This window comes from Rhinolophus hipposideros, assembly GCF_964194185.1.
Source record: "Rhinolophus hipposideros genome assembly, chromosome: 13".
Classification (NCBI taxonomy): Eukaryota; Metazoa; Chordata; class Mammalia; order Chiroptera; family Rhinolophidae; genus Rhinolophus; species Rhinolophus hipposideros.
In genome coordinates this window covers 63464571-63490758 of record NC_138059.1, presented here as the reverse complement: position 1 = coordinate 63490758, position 26188 = coordinate 63464571, and the positions used below count along the sequence as shown (strand labels likewise).

General features: G+C 36.4%; 1 protein-coding gene across 1 annotated transcript in view; it reads right to left on the bottom strand.

The window, feature by feature from the left end:
* The window catches only part of LOC308506445 (uncharacterized protein C8orf34 homolog), a gene marked incomplete at its 5' end in the record, with an annotated part of 300475 nt that overhangs the window by 97702 nt on the left and 176585 nt on the right, over positions 1 to 26188 (bottom strand). Inside the window, 1 exon segment of the mRNA XM_081069952.1 lies at positions 11315 to 11450. Within this exon segment, the coding sequence (XP_080926078.1) occupies positions 11315 to 11450 (136 nt within the window).

Sequence of the window (26188 nt, the reverse complement as noted above, 5' to 3'; positions counted from 1 at the left end):
GGATTATCTATTTGAAAAGGTGCCCTCGGACAAACAAAATATATATAGTAATAACCACAAAAGCTGATGAGCCTGAATTTAAGTAGTGTGTTTAAATACAGTATGTTGATTTTCTTGGCCATAGGGTAAATATCTGTGTTTGTAAACAAAAGTAATGTGAATTAATTTTCCACACGTTTTCAGTGTTTAAATTAAAAATATTATAATTGATTACAATCTTCTGTAATACAGGTATATTAATGAAAATGAATTTTAGTGGAGAGAGGATAACATTTCTCAAAATTGGGGTTCCCTTTCATCAAAATTGATTGACAGCAAATTTTTATCTGTTAATGCTGATTCTGTAATGTGATCTTACTTTTCACACAGATAGATACTATCAAACAATAACATTAATTCACTAGCATGTAAAACAGCTTGACATGATGTGACTCAAACTATATTAGTTGTCATAAAACTAACTTTATCCAATATAAGGTTTTCATATAAGCACTTTTTCGCCTTGTAATTTTAGGTTGAATTCATTAGGAAATATTATCAAGTCGAAGCAAAAGCCATAATTCCCAATTCCATTCAGTGTACAACAATAGTGGTCGAGGGTGATTCTTCTCACTCACAAATATTTCAATCTCTGCCTTTAGCTAAAAAAAAAAAAAAAAAAAAAAACCTGCAAGAAACTTTACCGCTGATAAGTCATCAAACTGCCATGTGGTAGGGAAAGTCAGAATATTCAGCTTCTATTTCTGACAAGAATTCATGGACGTGATGATAGTTAAGTCCACAAGAGGAAGTGAAATTCATCACTGACACTACTGGTTCAATAACATGATAGATTCAGATATTTTCCAGAATGTACCTGTAGTTGTTCCAAGCAGACTATTCATAGAGGCTAATGCTCCAGTCACTTCAAACTTGGCATTGACTCCACGAATAAACAACTGAAGAGCAGCAGTGACATCTGTAAACTCATCCAGATCGTGGGAAAACCAGGCGAAATCATTTGATGTACAATCGCCTGTTGGTGTTGCTCCCAATACCCTTAACATTTTGTTCCTCAACATTTTGAGGAACTATTCTTGCTAAAAACTGAACAAGGCTAACAGTCTTAAATAAATTTATTTTTCCTGGACCCTTCAGAGAGAATGCTATGAGATTTTTAAGTCCCTAGAATCCTTTCCATCTTCTCCTCCTCAGCTCTTGATACTGTTGTCAAATTCTACACACTTCAGACATCAGAATGTTGAGAATGGGAAGAAGTAGGCCCATGAGAGTGTTTTGCTTTTGTGCACTTATCTTGGGTGCTATTTCCAGAGAAGGAGCTACTCGATAGAGTGCGCCCAACATGGATTTCTCTAAGTTGCTCCCACCGTTGTCCCGCTACTCTCAGCAATAGCCACAGTCTTTGTAGGTTTATAGAAACCATCATTCAGAGCGGACACATGTGGAAGGTGGAGAAGCCCTTTCTACTATCTATCTAATAGCTGTAATTCTGCGAGTTCTCGGCTGGGCCTACAGTACCTGAACAGCAGTGCCTGGGAACCCATAAACTGTGCAGACAACCAGGCTCAGACACCTTTGACATGGTTCTGTGTGAGTTAAATTTTTCAAACTAATACTTCTATTTTCCCCTGCGCAATTCTAAGCTCCAGAAGAACAATTTAACTTTAGGTTAACAAGAAAAAGTCAGAGGCAAAGCAATTAAAAAGTGGCTTGGGTCTAAAGCTTAGGGGTCTAATCTGCCAAAGCCAAGATTCCAGAAGATGGGAATAGGATGAATACCTTCCTCCCTCTTATCAGATAAACACTGAGTTTTAAAACTGATTGTTCTGGGGTTTCTTCGCCCCGCCATATAGTCAAAATCAAGGAATTCGTATTAAATGCCTTTTAATTTGCAATAGGAAAAAAAATTATTTTGCAATAAAACTGGGTGATTTATCACTTTAATTTTAAGAAAGCAATTATGTGTTTTACCTTGTAGTAATTGGAATAGTTATTACTTAATTCTGAGAATTTGGGGAATGTTATTTCATTCCATATAAAAGTTTATAGTTCTGCACTAAACTATCGAGCAAAGCTACAGCTTTATGTAAATACGTAAAGTAGGAGATTTCGTGGAAATGTATTATAATTCAAATGTGTAATAAATGTAAAACCACTGTATTTTTTAAATGCTTCTAGAAAATCCAGATAATCTGGAAATTCAATATTTAAAAAAATGTTCATGAAAATTTTGAAGTATGGTTGAAAGGTATGGACACATTTTCCAGTTATCTTTTAACAACATAATTGTATTCCAGTTTATATATTCTGGTTATATAACATATTCTATTGCATAACATTCTTAATTAGCTTTGAAATGCTTAAGTTTATATTTATTATAAAGTAAATTGTGATTTTCAACCCATGAGTCAATTAGGCAAAACTTCAAGTGCTTCAATACAGTTACCTGTATTTTTCTTTGCTACTCACATAAAAATATAGAAATCACATAAAACTCAAGGTATTTCCCCATACTCCCATGAAACACAGAAGACTTCGATGTACACTGGGAAAAGATAATTGGAAGAATCACTTGGATTTTCATGGTATATGTACACATTGATATGTTTGATTATAACAGAAGATGTACTCTGGATCAAAAAAGTAAAATTATAAATTTTGTAGAATGCATTAGGATTTAGTAGAGTTAAAAATAGTATTGAATGAATGAAGGTAATTTCAAATTACTAGAAATTAAATAATAATATGAAACAGAACTGTTTTATTCAGGTGAAATCATATATATGAATCTTGCGTAGATAGATATGTATTAAAACATTGTGGATGGTGGTGAAATAAAACCATGTTACATAATTTTAGGGTCTTTTCCCACACCTCTATTTGAAGTTGGATCTTTCTTTCTTATAGAAGTTGGCAATCTCCATTACGAGATGATTAGTAGCTAAAAGCAGAAGCCTTTTAGGATATTAGAATGTTCATCAGTGGTCTCAGATTAAAGGTAAACTGAAACAATGGAACCGACCATTCCCAAACTATTTATTATTACACTGCCACACAGAGTAAGGTAGAATGAGCCACTCTATAGACTCTAAAACAAAAAACTTCACTGCAAATCTTTGGTGTAATCAACGTAACCTAAAAACAAAAGGAACCACATAGAATTTCTGAAATTGATTCGTAGTTTTATCGTATGCATAACTTTGTGCAGAGTATCCCAAATGTCCTATTGCAGTTTCAAGCTCTAATAATTTAAAACTACACTAAGAATTTGGGACACCCTATATTTTATCTGTGATCTATTTTCTCAGGTTGCCAGTACAGCAAATAAATAATATACAATTTTGTTAGAAATAAAGATTTTCAGTGTAAAAGACATGAAATTTCAATTATAGAACCAAAAATTTAAATAGGAATTCTATACTGTTGTAATTGGCTTGGAAATAACAATATGAATCCATGGCTGACAGACATATTTATTTAATAAAGTACATTTCTGTCCTAACTCTTTCAGTAAAATGGCTAAAATGTTGCTGCTTTTTTAAACTAAGTTTATGTAATATTTTAAAACCTTTGTTGTTATTTCAACACTCTTCACAGTATCTTCATCATGTGTAGCTCCCATCTCAAGAAACTACTGTCTTTGCTTATCCTTTAGAAGCAACTCTTCGTTTGTTAAAAGTTTGTCGCAAGATTGAAGCAATTCAGTCACGTCTTCAGGCTCCACTTCTAATCCTAGTTCTCCTACCATTTCTACCAACATCTGTGGTTACTTCCTCCACTGAAGTCTTGAATTCCTTAAAGTTACCATGAGGGTTGGAATCAACTTCTTCCAAACTCCTATTAATTTTGACCTCTCCCCATGAATCCTAAATGTTCTTAATGGCATCTGGAAAGTTACATAGTGCGTTTATCTGAACAGCGAACTCTTTCCAGGTTTTCAATTTACTTTGCCCAGATCCCTCAGAGAAATCACTATCTACGGCAGCTGTAGCCTTACAAAATGTATGTCTTAAATAAGACTTAGAAGTTGAAATTACGCCTTGATCCCTGGCTGCAGGAGGGATGGTGTGTCCAGGCATGAAAACAACATTAATCTCATTGTACATCTCCACCAGAGCTCTTGGGTGACCAGGTGCATTGTCAATGAGCAGTAATAGCTTGAAAGAAATTTCTTTTTTTTTTTTTTTTTTTTTTCCTGAGCAATAGGTCTCAATAGAGGGCTTCAAATATTCAGTAAACCATGGTGTAAACAGATGTGCTGTCATCCAGGCTTTGTTGTCATGTACCACTTAAAGATGGGGATATATTCTCAGAAATGTGTTGTTAGGCTATTTCTATTTCGTTGTAGTATAAATATGTATATTTAGACTGGTACTTGCACAAAGAGAGGAATGATGAGGAAAAGTCTCTATAATCAAAATACTTTTACGTGTTTAGTTAAAAACCAACCAAATTACCCTTAATATTCTACTCTCTAAATCCTTGTGACCTATTCACAGACCTTCAATTCAACATTACTTCTGTTTTTCTGAGCACGTAATGTTACTTCCTTGAATTTCAAATGTATATTTAAGTTCTTTTGAAATGTAGATGATTATTTTATCTTAAAATAGCCCTTTTTTTTTCAGAGTAGACTGCTTGAAACTGAGCTAGCCATTCCATTCAGCTGTAATGCCATGGGCAGAAATTATTACCCCATGTTACAAATAGGAAATTGAAGTTTAAAGAGGTTAAGTGATTTCTTCAAATTATTCAGTAGCTAAACTGAGATTCCAACCCTGATCTCTCTTGCTCTAAAGCCCAGCTCTTTATCACACAACAAGCAAATAGCTTTTTAGATGGTGTGTGTATAGGTGTGTGTGTGTGTGTGTGTGTGCACGCGCACACTCATGTACATGCATTCAAGGCCTTCTCTCCTCTGTAAATCACAAAATAACTTAAAGAAGTAGGGATGGGGAGGATCTTGTATCGACTTACAAATAAAAGAAAAATTATGAAATTAATGTATTAAGAATTGAGATGAAGTAGTCCCCAGCTTCTGACTGGTGTTTCTTGCTCTCATTTTCTCCTTCATGCAGGTCTTGAATAAACAATGAAAGCCCTATATTAATATTGCCAAGGGAGCGGATTTCTTCCACAGAGACAGCCCCCCCCCCAAAATAGCCATCAATCATATCTGGCATAACTTCGCCATTTTACCATGCTTTATTTTTACCATAGCACATTGACCATCTCACATTTGGATTGCACTTATTTGTTTACATGTCTTTTTCCAGCTAGAATGTAAATCCCTAGGTGTCAAGGGTATAATTTGTATTTTCACAATGTATCATAGCACTTGACATTGTGTGCTTGTGCATTTCGATTCAAATTAAATATTTTCTCCCTTAAAACATGGCAGTAGGTGGTGCACTGTATTCGTGACTCAAATGGGATCTTTTAATCCTCTAGGAGTACAACTCAGTTTTATGAAAACTTTTAACTTTAAACAAGTCATAGCAGCCCCTTTTTGTCCTTACCCATTTTCCTTCATGTCAGTTTTGCTCACCTTTCCTTCCAATGGAAACTTTCTTAATTTAAACCTGATTAAACATAGTTTGGGGGGAAAAATGCACAGGCAAATAGAACAGAATACAATGTATAAGTAATTATGTAGGTTTTCTCAAGTCAAACAGTAAATCCTAATATAGGCAATTTGAAATTAATTCCCATTTACAAGGTTTGACATTCATCTTTTCTTCAGCACGCCCTCACCAATGATGACCTACTTTGGCTTTATCAAGTCAACATACAGCTAGCCTCAATATTTTAATGTCACGACGTTTAGGAGAAATGATACACAATTTCTGGTAGGATGATATGAGGCAAAGCAGTTAAGCATCAGCAGACTGTTTGGAAACAAATCGCTCTTAGCGTTGTCATGCTGTAGTTTCTGAGCTTGCACCCCTGGGTATTTTCTGTAATCCAATTTCTTTCAAAATGGCTTTCAGTTCCTTTTTTTTGTGCACTATTGATGTTAAGCATGAATGAATGCAAACACTGCCCCATCAAAAACAAACAGCACCTTACCACCCAGAGTGCCCTGGCAGGAATCCACAAAAACAAGATTTAACTCCTTAGAATGGCAGTGGGTAGACAGAATTAAAGGGTGGTCTTCCCAGCTAAAGGGCTTATAAACTTCACTGAAATAGCAATTTGGTGCTTTGGTATCAGCATTTGTCTGATTTTTATGTGTATTTTAACTGTTCTCTTAAAAGGAAACTTCAGGATGTTTAAGAGTGACATTTAATTGGAAATGCACAGTTTTGCAAATCACTATTTTTTAGAACTACGAAAGTTTTTCTGACAATTCCTGGTAATTTGCATTATTGCCCTACCGTCACTTTACTTTTCAGTTGATATGACTTGGTGTGACTCGCAGGCAACAAATGAAACTTGTTTTGTCCATACCATTCAAGGATTTGTAATGCATTGGTGGACTCTGTTAAAAGTCAAGCCAAGACACTCAATGAATATATTAAAAATCTCCCTTACAATGAATAAAATCACCAATTATAAGGTCACTGCTCTATCCTACACAGAAAATTATTTATTTACTCAACATTGCAGTTTTATAATAGCTCCTTTCCCTATTAATCTGAGGGAAAGGAATTGAGATGTTCTAGGTTAAAATCTGAATACATCTTGGGGGTCAGATATCTATCAGCCACGCATTTTTCCACTTGTCAGATGATGCCATCTCTTTGTTTAGATCACACAAATTGCAGCAACGTCCACATCAGACCAAGGCCATTAAGAGCTATGGGAGTCACACTACCCCGGAAAATTTTCCAGCTTAAAAACACAAGCTTTCTTCCACCTGTATTTCTTAACCATGTGTGAAATAGTTATAAAAAAGTCTGTGACCTTATTTCTTGTAACTATGATAATCAATAAACTTTTTGACAGTCCTGATATTTTAGTCACGTGGTAGAACACAAAACTTGACAGAGTAATTTAGTGTGGGCTGAATCCCTCTTGTCCTGATGTCTGGTAAAGTGGAAGTCCTAGCGGTCGTGTGTATCTTACATCCCCAATCTCTCCCTATAGAGTGTATCAGTCTCATTACGGATCATGTCTTCCAAGCAGGTTCTGAATGAGAAGGGCTCTGTGGCCTTCAGCTGTGTGCCCTCAGCTTGATAGAGCGAAAATGGTCTGGGCATATCATATGCATACTCACTTCTAGCTACTGTAACCCCATAAGTAGTTCATGAATGGTACAGTATTTTAAAAGAAGAGACTGAGGAAAAGGACAACCTAAAGAGCAGACTCCACCTCTTTACACTCCCTTGATCATTGATGGGTTATTTGCAGAAGCTCTGAACATCACTTGAGTCTCACTGACTCTAGACTGAGGTTGCTGATGGTATCTTGGGACTACAGTGTTATTTCAAGATCACAACATGTCCATTAAGCTTATTTATTTCATGTCATCTCTCCAGTTCTGTGGTAAAAATGATTCCTTGACCTTAAAACTCTAGGGAACAACAAACGAACAAAAATGTCACCACCTCACAGTTTTACTGAACACAAAAATCCTGGAAAGCAGACCATAGTTTTCTCCCCAGTAAGTCAGAAACCTAAGGCAGAGGAAAATTCATGAAATGTCAGGAAAACGAAGTTCTTTTTTCCTCAATACCTGAGCACTTCCTTGTGGGTCTCTCAAAAAGTTTGGGGGGTGGGGAGGAGGGAAAACCTCAAAGCATTTTAAACTGTTTAAGTATTTACATGGTAATTATCCTAGTGAGTGAGAGTAAGAGAAGAGGAAAACTCCCTGTTCTCTGAGACCCTTGAATTGTGAACCCTTCAGCTAGCCACATTTGCATACATTATCCTGTCCAGTCCTCTCAATTGTCCTTGGAACTCATTGCCAGGATTACATGAACTCTATTTCACAGAAGAGAGACCAGATATTATGAATATCTGCATAATTTTCCCAAGATGACACACTCGGTAATTTAGAGTGTGGACATTAGATCCCTTTATCATGCTTCAAAGGAGTTGTCTTTCTGTTCTATCTTTGCTATGAAAAAGCCTCAAAAGGTCTTGATAAGTACATGATATAACAACATTGTTATCCTAAACTTTCATATCCATTAGCACCCGTACTGGATAGTGTGCAATCCAGTAAGACCCAGAATTAAATCCTGATCCCAGGTCCCAAATCCAATGTCCAGCTTCCTCTATAAAGTCTGCATTATCTCTCAAAGGTCCAGGCTGGGTACCAATGCTCACAGAGAGCAATGAGGATGGACACTGTTCTATAATTGAAGCAATCCTTTTCTCCCCGTTGGTCTAGTTTGTAGAGCTGGATTTCTAATTGACTCGTTCTGAGAGATTGCCTGATCATTCTAAGATTACAGCCAACCTACCCTAGATCCCTGCCTATACCCTGGTACCCTGAGACAACAGGATCTGCCTCTTCTGGGTGCCAGATTCTTCTCCCAGTGGCCTGGCCCAGCTCCTCAGTCTGTATCCCTCCAGTCCTGAGTCATTGATCATCTTTGGAGTTCCAATGTTTCTATAAATCAGAGGTTACAAACAAAGGCCTATGGACCACAGACAGGTAATATAAACAAGTAAAGCTGGACAGATAATCTTAGGTGAACTAGAATACGCCTGCTGGGTCTAAGGGTCTCGAAGGGAAAGCTGCTAGTGTGTAACCATTTGAGAAGGTGGGCCCATTTTCATCACCTGTACATAGTTTTAAGAGATGATAAAAACCCCAATTTGTATGTAAAATTGGTAACTAATCCAGTGGTACTTTTAAATGTTATGTAGGCACACAAACCTGGACACTACCCAAAGTGTTTCAGTTTATGACTTCTGGCTCAGATAATTGCTCAGCAGTGCCTTAAAAAGTATAATACTCACAACTGGGAAAGGTAACCCATCAACACAAAACAATGATTCAGAATTCATTATGGAGAACTCTGATAACCACATTAATGCCCTACAAAAGTAGTCTATCCAGCACTGGGAGACAAATCTGGGAGTTGCTCATGTTTCCCCATATCTTATGAGTAGAGCCATGGACAGGCTTTGCTTCAGACAATCTGTTCAAAATGTTTATATAGCAAACAGCCTTTGAAGATAGATACGGAGAGTATCTCTAGAGCAATGCTACCTTCCCATTGTAAAATAGTCAGGTTCCCTAAACTTAGGGTTCCTCTCATATATTTCAAACTAGTACCCTATTGGTGTCCTATGAGATTTGTGCCTCAGCAAACCAGTGAAAATGCTAAACTTTGGCAATTGTTACTGTTATGAGTACTAAGTCCTTGGTCTCTGACCAGAAGTTTCACGTCTTCTGCCAGCATCTATAAAACAGTGGCAGACCAGAACATTAGGTTACAAATAGGGTAAAATCCCAGGTTCTTCCTAGTTCCTGACACCTGACATTAGTTTTTCTCCCACTCTAAACTCTGGCTACAGCAGTTTCTCTAAAATCAATAGCCTACTGTCTTCCTCTATACTGGTTAGCACACTTCCCCAAATGAATGTATCTCTAGCTTGCTTTTGAAAGTACAACACTGCCTCATTCTCCATCAAAACAATCACAGATTCTCATAATTTCAAAACACCTAAATCTCATTGTTTCTATCTGTTTTAGGCCTCCATCTTTGCCTTCAAACACTAGTTTGGTGCTTAGCAATAAGAGAAAATGACTAAGCAGACTGTCAAGCCATATTACTTAGGTTGGAAATTACATTTTGCCACCTACTGGCTGTATTCCTTTGGACAAGTTACTTAACCAACTCATACTTCAGTTTCTTGATCTACAAAATAAAGATAATAATAGAAATTAATGCCCAGCATTATTTGAGAATTAAATGGGTTTATATATTTAATGTGCATCTGGTACATAGTGAGAATGCAATAAATGTAACCAATTATTCAACTGAATATTTCTTCAATAAATCCAGTCAAGAGCTCATCTTATAAGAAGATTGTTTGCAATTTACAGTCTAACTCTATCACTGGGAAGATGAGTAGTACATAATTTAGGGCTGAATATGTGCTTTATCCTTTTGGAATTCAAATCCTCAATAGTTTAGTAAAACATATTATTTCCATAGGCTTTCCTTTTTGAAAACACCTCATATACCATTCTTCTCCAAATAATATGAAAAACCAACCCCTCTCCAGTCAAATTGCAAATGTACAAATGTGTACAAAATGTACAAACATTTTATTAAAGATGCCAAACCACTCTTCCATAGATGGCCTTGTAGACTTAGGATGTCTAATTATCATCATATAAATATTACCAGTTTTCTTCACAGCCCTAAGCAAAAAGTCCACTCACCCAAATATTACTTATCTAAGCAATGTTTCTATTGGTGTGTTCACTGTGCTGTGGCATTTCCCTTAATGGTCCCAAACACCACACCCCGATTTTCTAAGAGGTGTCCTTTCTAAGCCTACGACATTCAAAATAAAAATCCCAAAGGGGTAAAAGGGAAAGAGGAAAAGCTACAAAAACCCGATTTCATTTTCCTATACTCCCCTCTTCCCTTTTTCCAAGCAGCTAATCCCCTCTCAAACTGTACAATGGACTAGCTAGACACAAAGAAAAGGAGATAACATTGACCAGCCAGTGTATTGTTCTTGCTAATCTGCTCCATTTACATAAGCGTTTGAAGGCTTGTTTTATCATTTAAACAGGCTTAAAAGCCTCTTTGCAAATGAGATTTAGTTTCTACAAAAGAATGAATTCTAGCTATTTGGTGAGTTTCGGCTAGACCAGCACTGGGAGCTGACTTGGCAGTAACTTAAGCTACTTCTTTGGCCACATACAGTCTACGCACAGATTGCTTCCAGCTGCCAAAACTGAAAAGCGTCAAGCTGATTAAATTCTTTCTAGGAGGTGAACAGGATAAGGAGCAGGGTAAGAGGTCAATAGTATCAGGTCTTAAACTGTACCTGGGCAAACCCCTGCCTTACGCAGGTGCCTTAAACGTGGCTTTGAACTTTTTGAGCCTCTTGAATCCTCCTTTGAAAGGGAACAGAAGGGCAGACAACAAACGAAATTCAGAAACAGAAAGACTGAAAATAGTCTCAAACTGTGAAGTGAAGATCATCTAAACTCTGATTCATTGTTGGTCTCAGTGGCACTGGGCACAAGTATAACACGACCAACTCCCTTGCCAATGTTCGCACAAAAGATAACTAGAAGGAAACGATTTTCTTAACACAGGAGTACACACTTTGCATCAAAATCTTAGCTTTTAAAATTCACATTTCTATGTACCATCCCTATGGTTTGTTTTACCTGGCACACCTTGAACAGATGTTGAGCGTGACCTTGGCCTGAAGTTCAGCGGGGTAAGCAGCACGACCTTGGTTAAATTTGCTCCCAGAAGGTACCAGGGTAGTTACTCCCTCCATTCTTAAATCGTCAAGATCTTCTGCAACAACACGAACCATTAGAGAGAAATTAATTCTAATAGTATTAAGGAGAAAAGTCCACGTTTCCAGGTGCCTGCCAGTAGTTTGTTAAGTAAGACATGATATATTTCTGCTTTACAAAAATCTTACCTCAGGCACCAATTATTTTTTAAAATCATTTCTAGATGTAGTTGGAGACAAATTATATAAGATTTATAGGAACCTAAACCACAACCTCTACAGTAATGGGCCCCAAATGGTCAGGACTTGGTCAGCAACTATCAGCTTCCCTATTTTTGCCTCTACTTCCAACTCAGAACCAACCAGAAAAAGACAAATATGCTCCCGAACTGATTATGTAGGATCTTTGCTTCTAATTAGTCTGCCCTCTGCTTCCCCACCCAATAATCTCTAATCAGAACACATCTGAAGCTTTGTCTTTTTCCACTCTAAGCCTTTCCTTTCTGTCTTCACCTGGGGAGGACCAGTATACCGGCACAGCCAGGCCCCAGCTGTTCACTGAAGTCTCTTCCTATTCTTCCCAGGTTCTCAAGCAAGACTTAAAAGATCTAAGTTTCCCTTTTAATTCAGTCCTGATACAACAATACATGATCACCTGTTTTATTCAGAGAAAAAAAAGAATCTTTATTTGCTCTAAACTTTAGCAAAAAGGGTACATAAAGTTTCAAAACATAAATTATAATTTTGCTAAGACATATTATTGAGGAAAATATTATATAAAGAGGAAAATCACTCTCCCGTGTGGGGGCTAAAAAATTTAATATTTTTCCTCCCACTTTCTAAGTTCTTCTAGTTGGGCCAATAATCTAATTAACAGAGAGATTAACAGGAGAAGATGAAATGTTAATACATAGGCATGGGGAATTCACATAAGCGTGAAAATTCTAAAAACAGTGAAGCAGCATATATAACATTTTTGGACAAAGGAGAAAGAAGGTGGCATGTGGGAAGACAGGTATATTTCAGAAGTGCGGCTCTAAGGTAGTTGAGGAAAAGAAGAACATACATAGCAGCAAAATTCTCCTAAGGCAACTCAGAAACAATGGGACGTGGGGCTATCACGCTAACGGCTTGGACTCTTCCTGATTAAGGCTGGGGTGAAGATTCTAAAGGTGATTAAGCCAAGACTCCCTTTCTAAGGCCGGTTTTTCTGTCTGAATCTCTTGGGCAGGAAAGGGAGGAGGGTTGACGGTTCTTTCTGAGTCTTGTGCTTCTTCATAAACAGCTTACAATCAGTATCCCAAAAAGCAGCTTCAGGATGGAAAATTTTCGGTTTCCTTCCCTTGATAAGGCAATAGACTACCCAAATATCTTAGACCTCTCACAAAACAACTCAGAGGATTTCTAGGCTGAACTGGATATTGCAAACAAGTGTCAAATTTCCCTGAGATTGTGACAACTCTTAATCTAAGTCATGAATAGGCCTCTGGGATTTGCAGAAGACTTTTCAACAGAACCCTTCCGTAGGTACCCCCAACTAACCATCCTTTCATCTACTTGGATATGAGTCATTTGGACAAGCCCTTTTAGTTTTAACTCAACTGCCTGGGAGTCATCAAAACCGTGTCTCCTTGACCTGGTTGCAAAGGCTTATTCCCCCGGTTGGGGCTTCAGCTTAACTAGTAATAGGCTCCCCCTCTTGATCTCAAGGTTACTCATGCAATACAGACCTTACTACTGCCTGAGAACATACGGCACTCGTCAGATAGCTAATGAACTCATAAGAATGTGTCCGACTACCCCTCTCACCTTACTCTTCACCACAGTGTCACCCTGACCTGCCCTTACCACAAGTAGGGAGCCTCACGATTTTCCTACCTCTGTTAGGGAACCTGCTGTACCGCACTCAGTTTTTTGAAGAACTTCCTTTGAAAACTTGACCTAATATTATTTGTTGATAGATCAAAACTTGAAACTAGGGCAAAATATGCTATCACCAACTTAAGCTAGCCTTTAGAAAACAATCCTCTGTTTGAGGTAAAATTAGCCAAGATGGCACAATTACTGCACTTACTTGGGCTTGTCGACTAGCCAAAGACCACAGAATAAATATATATACAGGAATGCTTTTTTTTTTTTTTTAAATGACCTTAGGATGCTTTGAAAACAAAGGTTTTCTCAACACTGCTGGCAACCCCAATCAAAAATGGTCAAGAGGCTTAAGACACTTTTAGATGCACTTCTACTTAATCAGGAGAAGCTATTATAAAAATTGGGGTTCATGAAAAAAATAAATCATATGGAAGCTAAAGGAAATACTCTAGCAGATCATTTTGCCAAACAAGCAGCCTTAACCAAGGTTATGTTCCTATCTAAACTCTTAAAGGATAAATCCATGAAGGAATTCAAAGAGACTATCATGAAATATCAATATTTAGCCCCTTATTCTGAAAAGAAAAAGGAAAAAAAATATGATTCTAGCTTCACCCAGATAATCTCTGTTACTTTCAAGACAGCTGCCTGGTGACACTAGATAATTTCAAATGAATATTAGCTCAATTTCCCCATGAAACTACTTATCCTGGTACAGATAAATTGGTTACTATCTTAAATCAACATGGCTGAGGAAACTTTAAAAAGTCAGTGGAGGCCTTTTTTGAGTCACGTCACTTGTCAACAAAATAATTCCAGAAAACCTATAAAGGTGGGATATGGCCAGGAACCAAAGCTTCAGGGGCCCCTGAATTTTATGTAGCTTCCACACTCCATGAGATGTGAGTGTTTTGGTCATTACACATCTGTTTTCAGGATGGGTTGAGACATCTCTTCGACAAAAAGCTACATTCTTTACAGTGGCTTAAAAGGTACCAGATTTTGTGTTCTCATTCATGGGAATACAAACTTTTATATCAAGTACCCAAGGCACACACTTCATAAGAAACATTATAAAAGAACTGTATAGGGCATTACCCTTTACTCAGAAACCATGCTGCTGTTACCACCTACAAACTTCTGGAAAGGTGGAAAGAATCAATGACACTCTTAAATAAATTTAACAAACTTTCAGAAACGCTTGAGCTCCCTTGGTCGAACATACATGCCCTCATGCCAGTATGGTCACTCCCTCGGGGACACATTGTTTACTTCTCTACGAACTGCCAACTGGAAGAGAATGTGCTTCAGGATTTTACCTATGATACTACACTCTGCTCTGATGTACACAAACATGGCAAAATATTGCAAGAGACTCATGTACTATATCCACTCCTATTACCAGGAGGTCAAGGTCATACTCAAAATATCTTCTAAAACAGCCTCTTTGTGATATTGATCTATGAGATTTCATCGATTGGAAGATCTATCAAAGAAAAACTGCTCTTGAACCTCATTGGAAGGGATTCTAGCAAATACTGTTAACAACAAATACAGAAGTAAAACTCCTTGGAGTAAATCCTTGGGTTCACATGTCACAACTAAACAAGTAATCCAGAATCAACACAACAAGAAGCTTATTCTAATATGAGACGTCAAACCGAGGATTCTCAGAGATTCTCTAGAAGCGGCCGATCTTCACAGATACCTCAAGGGCTTCAGAACATCGATGACCTCAGAGAGTAGACAGCTTCTGCCCAAGATGTTGGATCGCAACCCCTAATTCCTATTCTGTTTTTCATCTGATTACTTACAGTCATTCTTCTCATTTTCTGTAAACTCCTGGTTATCACCCACCCATGATGGCCCTTTTTTTCTTTTGTTCCATTCTTATTAAAATTACTACATCACAGCATAATGATTCTAACACTAATCTCAGATGATCCAGCCAATGTCAGCCCCTGGTTTCATCATGTTGTGAGTAATTCCCTTTTTACTGGATACCTATGTGTTCCTACCAGATACTACTTCCTGTGCAGCCAGGATGGCTTGTCTTGCTTGCCTCATACTAATATCTCATGCACTTTAGGAATAGTATTACAAAAATTATCTGTACACAGATACCTTAATTCTATAAATTATTAAAGTTGGAAATTATAATTCGGATGCAAGCTTCAAAATGAAGCCACTCTTGATTAGTCAGGCACTTTACCTTGGGGAGTTACTGATTCACTGTTTATATAAATAATCAAAGCAGTATTTCCCATAACAGGAATCATACAAACAAAAGACTGTGAGACATGTATCATTTTAACTTTGCAGTTATAAATGATGCGACCTCTACCTTAGGTGGGATACAGATCATTCTCAATTCTTTGGTAAAAATAGTGATGAATAATCTAGACTTCTTAATGCCTAGTCACGGTAGTATCTGCACCATTGCTAGTACTTCTTTCTGTATTTGGTTCAGTGAAACAGGTAAGGTTTCACTGAACCAAAGGCTATAATGACTTAAGGAAAAAACTACTTGGCTCTCTAAGGTTGATCTTTGAAATTGTTATGACCTTTGAAATTGTTTTCTTGGCCTTGGTTGGATAATTCAGATTCTTGGTTCGGAAGCATCTTAAATGAAACTTTAATTGTCTTTATTTATATCACAGTGGTCATAATACCAGTCCACTGAAATCTATCATTGTAATGCTTAACCTTGGTGCTTAATGCAGGTCTTAAAAGTTTCTATGCAGCACTTTCTCATCAGATGGTTACCATGATAATACAACATCAAAGAATTAAGAAGCTCTTATGATACAATTAACTATGGAGACACGTGAACAATCATTAAGCAGTGGAGATCTGAATTTCTAGTCCCAACTGTTGGCCAAATTCCTTGCAAGCGGGAGAATGACCAAAAGAGGGGACTGAGAGACTGAATATATAAGCAGACAATGGATAGATCACGATGACATTAGAACACTGACTTACAACCTCTGCTGGAATTAACCAGTACAGCCAAACCACAATCTGGCAGCAATTGGCCCCAAACATTCAGGATTTGGTTAATACAGGTGAGCTTCCCTCCTCTTACTTTGATTTCCAACTCAGTATCAAACAGAGAAAGTCAAATATGCTCCCCCAAACCAATGTATAAAATAATCTGCTTCCAGTGAGCCTGTCTCCAGCCTCCCCATGTCAACAACTTCCTCCTCCTCCCCTACTTCTCCTCTTCCTCCATCCCTTCCCCCTCTATCCCTTCCCCCTCCCCCCTCCTCTTCTGCCTCCTTCCCCTCCCCCTTCTCCTTCTTTCTCTTCTCTCCCCCCCTCCCCCAGCTCAGAATAGCTATCACAGAATAGAAGAAAAAGAGCATTCTAGAGTAAGAAGACTCCTGGAATTCGTTTGCTTGTTCATTGGGGACCTCAGGGTGCTGCAAGCTGAAACAGCTTCAGCAACTGTTATAGCTGTAAAAAAGTCAGATGCAATTTGACGATGGCAGTAAAACTGGCTCCTGCAGTCTTAGGAGAGGTCTTACTTTGAGAAATATTCCTTCCTTCATTCTCTCTTTAACACTATTCATTCTGTCAAGGAAGGTCCATGAGCTCTTAATAACCACCGAGTACTTACCAAACTCAAGAGGGTGGTGCTACTCCAAAGAATCTTACATCTGTTTAGTCATGGAAGGATACTAATAATCTATGTTTAGTTTACAAAGAACAAAAATAAAATACAAATTTAGGTCTCCATATCTCCATTTCCTTAATAACATTAAAGGGAGCAGGTGTCTAAGATTAAATAAGCAAGAGAAAGAAACAGAAATGCCTAAACTTAGAAAATTTTCAAAAGTTTGCATGAATTGAAAGAGAAGAGAAAAACAAATTAAAGAATTTGAGTAAGATCCTGTCCAAGAAATTTTTCATACCAGATAAGTCAAGGGAGAAAATGCAAATTCTGTATTTTTAAATACAGAAACTGAGACTCTCAGAACATCAACGGCCTCAGTCTTCCTTCCTCTCTCTCTTTCTTCCTCCCTCCTTTCCTACCTCCCTTCCCTTTGGGGCCTTTTTCTTACTTTTTTTTTTTTTTTTTTGCATGATATCCCCTCACAATATCTAGCTCAGTGCTTTAGGCACAGTAGATGCACCCTCTTTGGTTGTAAGTAGACACAAATTCAGTATATTAAGGAGAGACTCTGGCCAACCAGAAATTTCTTTGAAGCAATCAGAAATACTTTTTTTACCAAAGGCTTTCATAAGTCTTAAAGTAACAGTGGTAGAGAAATATTATGTAAAAAATAACCTGATGGAAATTTTTAAATATATACTTGTTCTACTTTGATACTTTGAAATCAAACTATCTAGTGAATGTTAATGTCTAGTTAAGAAAGTAGATGATTAATATAATATAATATAATATAATATAATATAATAATTTCAGCTCTATCTCAGAAAAAATAAAAATAAATGTTTTAAACATTATGGAAAACAAATGAGAAAGCAATTAACTGAGGTTAAAAAAAACTGTCTGATATTGTCTATTAGCACTTGGCAGTATTCCATGTTAATTATGTAGACTAATTTCAGATTTCTGACCAAAACGTGAATGATAAGGAATTATTAGTAAGTTGAATAAACTGAGTAACAGTTGAGTAGAAGAATAGAAGCCAGATTCAGTTATGAAAGATTTTTCAGAAAAATGGAAGACTGAAAAAGCACGGAGAGAGATTTGAAAGTAGACAGCATTTTGGGGAATGTGGTACAGCTACACGACTATAACCTCAGATGTATAGGGAAAGCAGAATGTAACACTGGAAGAGAGTTTAGTCTCTGATGATAAAGGAGGACAAAGCAATTAAATCTGTATTTTAAGATGACGACTATAGGTGTATTCATCAAAATAAACAATTTTCTTAATTTATAAAAGATTAACTTTAGCAATATTATTTTTGAACATAGTCAATATTATAAATAATATAATCTATGAAATAGACTTCACTGAAATGAATATATTCAACTAATATATTCAAAGAATGAGGTTATAAGTATCTTACTTATAACTAGAAATGCATTTCTCATTAACATATTCTTATTTAAGAATATACAATTATATATTCAACTAAATATCAAGAATATATTTAATATAGTCAACATAACCATGTATTCAAGGACTGTATCATCCAACTCATGAGTCATTAGCCATAGGTTGTTCTCAATCACCTGAAATGCGTGTAGACCAAACTGAGATGGGCTGGAAGAGTAAAATGCACACAAGATGTAGATGACTTAGTGTGAAAATGATACAAAATATCTAATCTATAACTTTTATATTGACTACATATTGAAATAAGAATATTTTAGAGCTACTGAGTTAAACAAAATTTATTCTGAAAGTTAACTTTACCTGTTTCTTTTTACTTTTTTAATGTGACTATGAGAAAATTTAAAATTACAAATGTTGCTCCAATTTGTGACACATATTTCTGTAGGACACTGCTGTTCTGGAACATGTATCTCATGAATATCTTAATAAAATTATAATTTTAAATAAACTGCCTTACATCCTGTAGCTTTAGACTAAATAAAAATTTCCTTAAATCGATGCAAATATGAACACATATCAACTACATCCAATAATATTAACGAGAATAATATAATTTCGGCCATTGATTCTATTCAAGAATATTTACTTTCATTACTTGTTATTCTCCTGTTTTGCTTTATTTTTATCCCATAGCACTTATCATTACCTGAATACACACACACACACACACACACACACACACACACACACACACACGAGGCAGGTCAATTAAGTTTGCGAAGTTGTTGCTAACCTTTTTTGATATCAGAAGGATTATTCATTACAAATTTGTACCAACTGGACAAACAGTTAACCAAGTTTGCTATTTGGAAGAGCTGAAGAGGCTAGGTGTAAAAGTTAAACAAAAATGACCTGAACTTTTCGCCAACAATTCATGGCTCTTGCATCACGACAATGCATCAGCTCACACGGCACTGTCTGTGAGGGAGTTTTTAGCCAGTAAACAAGTAACTGTATTGGAACACCCTCCATACTCACCTGATCTGGCCCCCAATGACTTCTTCCTTTACCCAAAGATAAAGGAAATATTGCAATGAAGACATTTTGATGACACTCAGGACATCAAGGGTAATACAATGAGAGCTCTGATGGCCATTCCAGAAAAAGAGTTAGAAAATGGCTTTGAAGGGTGGACTAGGCACTGGCCTCAGTGCAGAGCTTCCCAAGGGGAGGACTTCGAAGGTGACCGTAGTGATATTCAGCAATGAGGTATGTAGCACTTTTTCCTAGGATGAGTTTCCAAACTTAATTGTCAGTCCATATATATACACGGCTATTGTCAGAGGGAGCCAAAAAAAAAATGTATACGCATTTTAAGAAAGAAAAGAACTATTAAAATTGTAATACTCAATATACACCGATAACAAAAGATGAATGCAAGTCATGTTTGACTTCTGCAATTAATTACAAGAGGTGCTCAAAGTGGTCACCATCAGCATCCAGACACTTCTGATTATGGTGAACTACTGCTTGAGCAATGTTGACCAAAGTGTCCACTTGTATACGTTATTTTGGCAAATACATGTATATATATATGTATATACACACACACACATACACACACACAGATATATATAGATACACACACACACATAGCTATATAAATATACACATACTTAAACATAAACATACAGGTACATATACAGACAGACATACACATCCATACCCTTATAATTATTCATTTAATTTAAAAAATATGTTTCTTTTCTGATACCTCAAGATAGGAACTAGTCTTTCTCACTCACTATCGTAATTTCAGTGCCTTAGAAGTGTTTAGCACAGAGCAGGCATTCACTGATATTTACTGACTATAAGACTTTAGTATAATTTGATAAACTCAGTTAATTAATAATTTGGCCAATTGATCTTTATGTGGGATTCGGTTTGGGAAAATTGGTTTTTTAAAGAAATACACTTGTGGCACTTGCCTACAGCCATTTGGGAAAGAGAAAACTGGAAACAGGGAGATGAAGCAGGAAGAATCAACAGTACATATATAAGCTTCTGAGGGCCTGGAATAAGGGCGTAGCAGTAAGAAGAGAAACAGACGTGTATTGGAAGGTAATTTCAGAGGAAATTCCGTAGGTTGGTTGTCGGTGAACTATTGAATGTGAAATCCCAGCAGATTTCTCCACATTAGCACCTTTAGGAAATACAGGAAGAGATAATGCCTTTGGTTTTACACATGTTGAGATGGCTATCTTCAAGACAGCATCTGGATGCTTGGTAACCAGTTAGAAGGACAATCTGGAGCTAGGAAGGGAGTGTGGAACGGAGCTATAGGCCATATGGCTGAGAAAAGCTGATAGAATTACCCGTGAAAATCAAGCAGTGACATTTCTTATGTCTAACTTCCTTTACAAATGAAATGTGCACATTATATGAATACTATATTTAAAAGAAGAAAGTACCATACATATTTTTTTTGCATCATAAAAAGCCCAAAGCGGTAATTTATTTTTAAAGTGAGTCTATGAAATTGCTATGTATCTTTTGAGTCACCGGGACACTAATTGAGAAAAATGAACTAATTTATGACTAAAGACATGTCAGCACTTTATCTTTATACCATCCAAATAACCAAGAATTAATCAAGCAAAGAACTGTTTTGATTTAATTTAAGGAAATAACAGCTGCCTCGATTAAATAACCCTAGGACTTTCATTTCATTCAAGTGTAATCCATGAAATAATTTACAGCTGCTTGAACTAGACAATGTGGGATATGAGTGAATTTTCACATCTGTTTCTAGAAACTTTATAACAAAAAATTAAAAGCTTTCCAAACATCAGTCCCTTCACAGCGATTCAGTGATGGATTACATAAGAATTATATGGCAATTTTTCCCTGCATTGCAATCGGTTTGTTGATTTACGTCAATAGAGCTGATTTGGTCAAATATTTTAAGCAGATGTTATATATTCTGAATGAATTATTGAAAATAAAACAAATGTTAAGAAAACATATAAGGAACTCGACAAGTTTACATAAAATATTTATGAAACCTTTTTTTTTTGCTATGTGAGACAGCTATATTTCCTCAAGAGGGAAAGAAAGAATGGAGAACAAAATATAATTCACTTCGCTGTAACAAATTCCTGTGAAAAGGTGGAAGAAGGGTGGTAAGGCCATGCTTCTATCGGTTCTCTCTTTCTACAATCATGCCTCAAATATGAGTTCAGTATTCTTTCTTAGTACATCAGAATAGTACAACTTAACCTAACTCATAAATATTAAAAACAAAGTAGTAGGTACCAGAAATTATAGGCGGTACCTTTTTAGAATAACCTTAGTTTCAAAAAAAATTATTAGAACTGAACTTGGAAACATAGAATTCTTGTGGAATTTAAATGCTGTGCTGAAGTTTCCATTTTTAATAACATAAGAGAATGTTACAGAATATTTACTTTCCTTGACCACATAAGATCAATAAACAAAGAAAGTGATTAGACCAGTAAGTTATGGAAAATGTTTATGTAAATTTAAATTTACATATATTTTATGTATTCTATCATTAACTGAAAGGAGAAAGAAACTCCCTGAGACAGTCTTTGATAGCTTCCAGTTCCTGTTTAATTTCTTTGAACATCAATAGCCAAACACATGATGATGACAAAATTCGTAAAAATTTATAGGCTAGAATTTGTTCACTTAGATTGCAACTGAACCACAAGACTTGTGCTAATTGAACCCATCATTACATAAATTGTAAAGGCTTTTCTGTTAGTTAGAAAAATTAAGACATCTGGGAGTGGTTTTGTCTTTCCAATCTGATAGAAAATGTTAGTGCTTCTAGCAAATTCAAATCCAAACACTACCCACAGTCTGCTTTCTGCATCAGAGTGCATCTTTACTTTTCTTAATTTTCACCCAACACAAATTCAAGAGATGATATTCTATAAACACAAAAATTGACTTTTTCATGAAACTTTTGTTTCACTTCTGAAGGTTGGACAGGTAGATTGTGAACAATCTTTCAACAAAAATAACTGAAATTCCAGGCATGTGGACCATTGTCTGGTAGGTTTATATGAGCAGAATGGCCTGATATCATTGAAAGCCAGTAACAGCCCTAACTGAAGTGAGGACACATTGGCCAATTCAGAAATCTAGAGACAGTGTTAGAGGAGTATCAGGGACCAGATTTGGGGGGCAATACAGAGAAGCCATAGACGGGCTTATAAGTAGAGGTCTTCAGAAATACAACCAGAACACAGAAAGTGAGGGAAACCAGACAAAATGTTCAGTGTAGTCAGGAGCTAGGCAAAGATGGTCTCCAGCCAGTCATGGGGAACGGTTGGTTAATCTTTTTAAAAGGCTGGAATTAAATAAATTGATAATTTTTATGGAGTGATGGGTAATGATTTATATATATTTTTTCAAATATGAAAATCACTGCAAAATCTTGAAAAAGCTTCTCATTTTAATTCCTGTTTAAAAGTGTATTTATTCAATTTTAATTCCCTTGGGATTATTACCTCTCAGTAGTGAGAAAGCATTGCCCATCCAAATAGTTTAGTTGTGGATCAGGCATCAATATTTTACAGCAAGCATTATTTCAGCCAGCACAGGTGATTTACCCACTTAAATGTATTCTTTTTGTTTCTAAACTTATTATTAACCCTATTGAATACACTTTATGTTCCCCAAATCAGTGTTAAATAAATAAGGTCCTATGTTGAGAAGTTCCTATGTGTACTGCATTAATTTGTTGACTGCTAATGAACTTTGACCATAAACCTAATAACTGTATCCTGTACCATATTTGATGATCTTTTGATTCTTGGTCTAGACAGAGTACTAACTGAGTTCATTTCAACGAGTGTTTCTGCATTGATTACATAATTTGCTAACTCAAAATAAGCCCTTTGATGAGAGTACAATAAATCCATTCACTAGTTGTTACAATCCCAATGCTAGCAGTTAAGTTTTCTGTATCTATGTTCTCAACTTATTTTTAGTAAAGTTGATTCTGTCTGAAGTCAGTTTAATTTATACACATGGCACAAAACTAAGTTGAGGTGCTATTATTAGTGATTAAACTCAGGATTTATTCTTCATTTACTTTTTTCTTGGATTTCACGTGTAACAAGTCTTGGATGGTTGACATCTTCCACCACCCCCTCTTTTCTTCTTTCTCTTCTTACATTTTCTCTTTATTTTTGCTCAAGTCTTAAGCTTTGGCTGTATTTTTCCTTCACCAAACCCTTGATCGTTTAGACTCCTTTTGCTTCAACTTGTCCTGCATTTCATTTTTTTTGAACTTCACTACTTCCCCTCCCTGAACTTTGTGCTATTGCTATTTGAGTTTTTTCAATTCACCATGTGATGTTCTCAAGGAAGCCAATTTTAGCCAAGGAAATGCACATAAAAACGTCAAAAAAAAAAAACACATTAGGAAAAAAAGTATTTCATTACGCTGATCACATCTGTTGGATTCTAAATCCAGTACGGTTAATCTAAAAATGGTGTTAAGTATCATAGCTATCCATTGTCATACCCCTGCCAAACTTCCTTTATTTCTGTCTTATGCTCAACCCTTCAAGATAAATAAGAAAAAGAATCGAATTTTAGGAAAAATAATAAAAAAAAGAAGATCACAGCTGGCCGTGTACTGAAATTGCTGCTGATGTATTTGGCTGTGGTTGCCGACTCATTCTCCCTGTGGTGTGCCACAGGCGAGAAGCAGGCACAGGACGTACCTTTCCCATCATGAGATGGGAGCCACATGCCACAAGATGTTGCCACCCTGTCTGACACATTGTAAATCCACTTTCCATTCCATGCTGCTTTCTTGGAATTCACATGCTGTTCTCATCTCTTACACTTCATGCCACTACACATTGTCACCCCGATGAAATCTCACAAAACCCTTTTCACTTCTGTTCCATTTTCTTGGAGAATTGCCTCTGTGGAACTGTTCTTTAATACCACGTCATGCAGCATGATGGCAGCTAAGAACCTCATTTCACTTCCTATATTATATAATTTTTTGCGTTTCCTAAAATTGGGTATTTGGTGATAAGGAAAAAGTACATACAAAAATCTAAAAATGTACAAATTGGCTCTACAATATACTCCCTATACAGCAACCCCAGTCTCTTTCTGTGCCTTGAGCAATGCAAGAAGGTCAATGTCGTCAGTTCTCTGTATTGGCTGCGTGCCGTATCTACCTGGGGTGCCCTTCCCCAGATAAGAGCATACTATGCTTCTCTCTCTTCATTCACAGCTCTACTCCGATATCCCTTTCTAAGAGGGAATTTCCTTGACAATTCTATTTTTGCCATTCTCTAACCTTTTTATCCTTCTCTATCTCCATAGCATTTGTTACATCCTAGAATTACATTATATACTTCTTGTTCATCATTTAATTCTTCACTAATAAATTTCCAGGAGGGCAAAGACTGTCTCATATTATGTGTACAATTCTAGCAATGTAATAAATGCTGAATAGGTATATATTAAATAAAGGAATGAATGAATCATACCACCACCATGACGTTATTATTTCCATTTGATAGACAGGGTATGGTATTGATACGCTCCTTTAGAAAGTCTGAACAACTTAGCCAAGGCACACCATATTAATTGGAAGAGACAGCAGTTGAAGCTTGATTGGTTTGAAGATGAGCTTTTATATATACATACAAACATCTATAACAAATGATTTCTCAAATTAGTGGTTATATAAATTGTTATTATTAATACAGTATTATTTGTCTTTTATGTTTCAATAAACTTACATCTATTTAACTTCATATGTAAGAGATTATTCTCCAATGTCAAATTTTTAAAGGATGACTATCATTTGCTAAGTGCCTATTATGCTTTAATCACTCTCTTAGGTGCTTTCAGATATTATACCTTATTTTTTCCCCGCACAACAACCCTTTAGGGCAGTGGTTCTCAACAAAGGGTGATTTCTTTCTCCCTCCACCACAAGGAGACATTGAAAGATGTCTAAAGACATTTTTTCTCGTCATAACTGGGAGCAGGGGAGGGAGGAGGTCAAATTCATCTTATGGGATCTGCCGTTTGAGAGAGAGTTTAGTTTGATCAAGTTACACAGCTAGTATGTGGTGCAGCCTGGATTTGAACAGTATGGTGATGTTTTCCCAACCACAGCACAATACCCTACTCATAGTACGTTACTAATTAACTGTGTTACTCAAAAATGACTTAGTCTGCTAGGATTGCTCTGTTTTTACCTTAACACCAATCTCAGAATCTCATCATATATTGTCACCCTAAATGATATCTAACTAGTGGGATTTTTACAGGAAATTTCATGAGACTATGAAGAGATCATTAAATTGAACTTTGCACAGCAAAACTTTCCTCAAATCACCTTTAAACATCTTGGATCTTTCACCCATGTTTGCTCCTTATCGCTGCTTCCTATTAGGTTGGTACAAAAGTAATTGTGGTTTAAAATGTTACAAATAATTGCAAAAACCACAATTACTTTTGCACCGACCTAACATGTTGCATTCCATCTTCTTTTTTGATTCTCCCATCTTCCATTTCTTAACTACAGCCTCAGTTTCAGTCTTTTTGCAGGACAACTGAACCCACTCTTAGTTTGCATCCCCACTCCACACCATGATTACTCAAGATTCCACCTTGAGTTTTATCTTCCTTATGGAATATTTTCTACCATGACCATTTATTACAATGCCTTTTGGTATTATGAACATCTCAAGCTTATAGGCATACCATCAACCTACCACTCTGCTACGTAAGCAATACAAAAAGCAATCATGTTCTGGTGTCTTTTCCACTCAGAACACGCTTATTTCTTTGCCCTTCAAGAGCACAGTACACGTGAGAGAC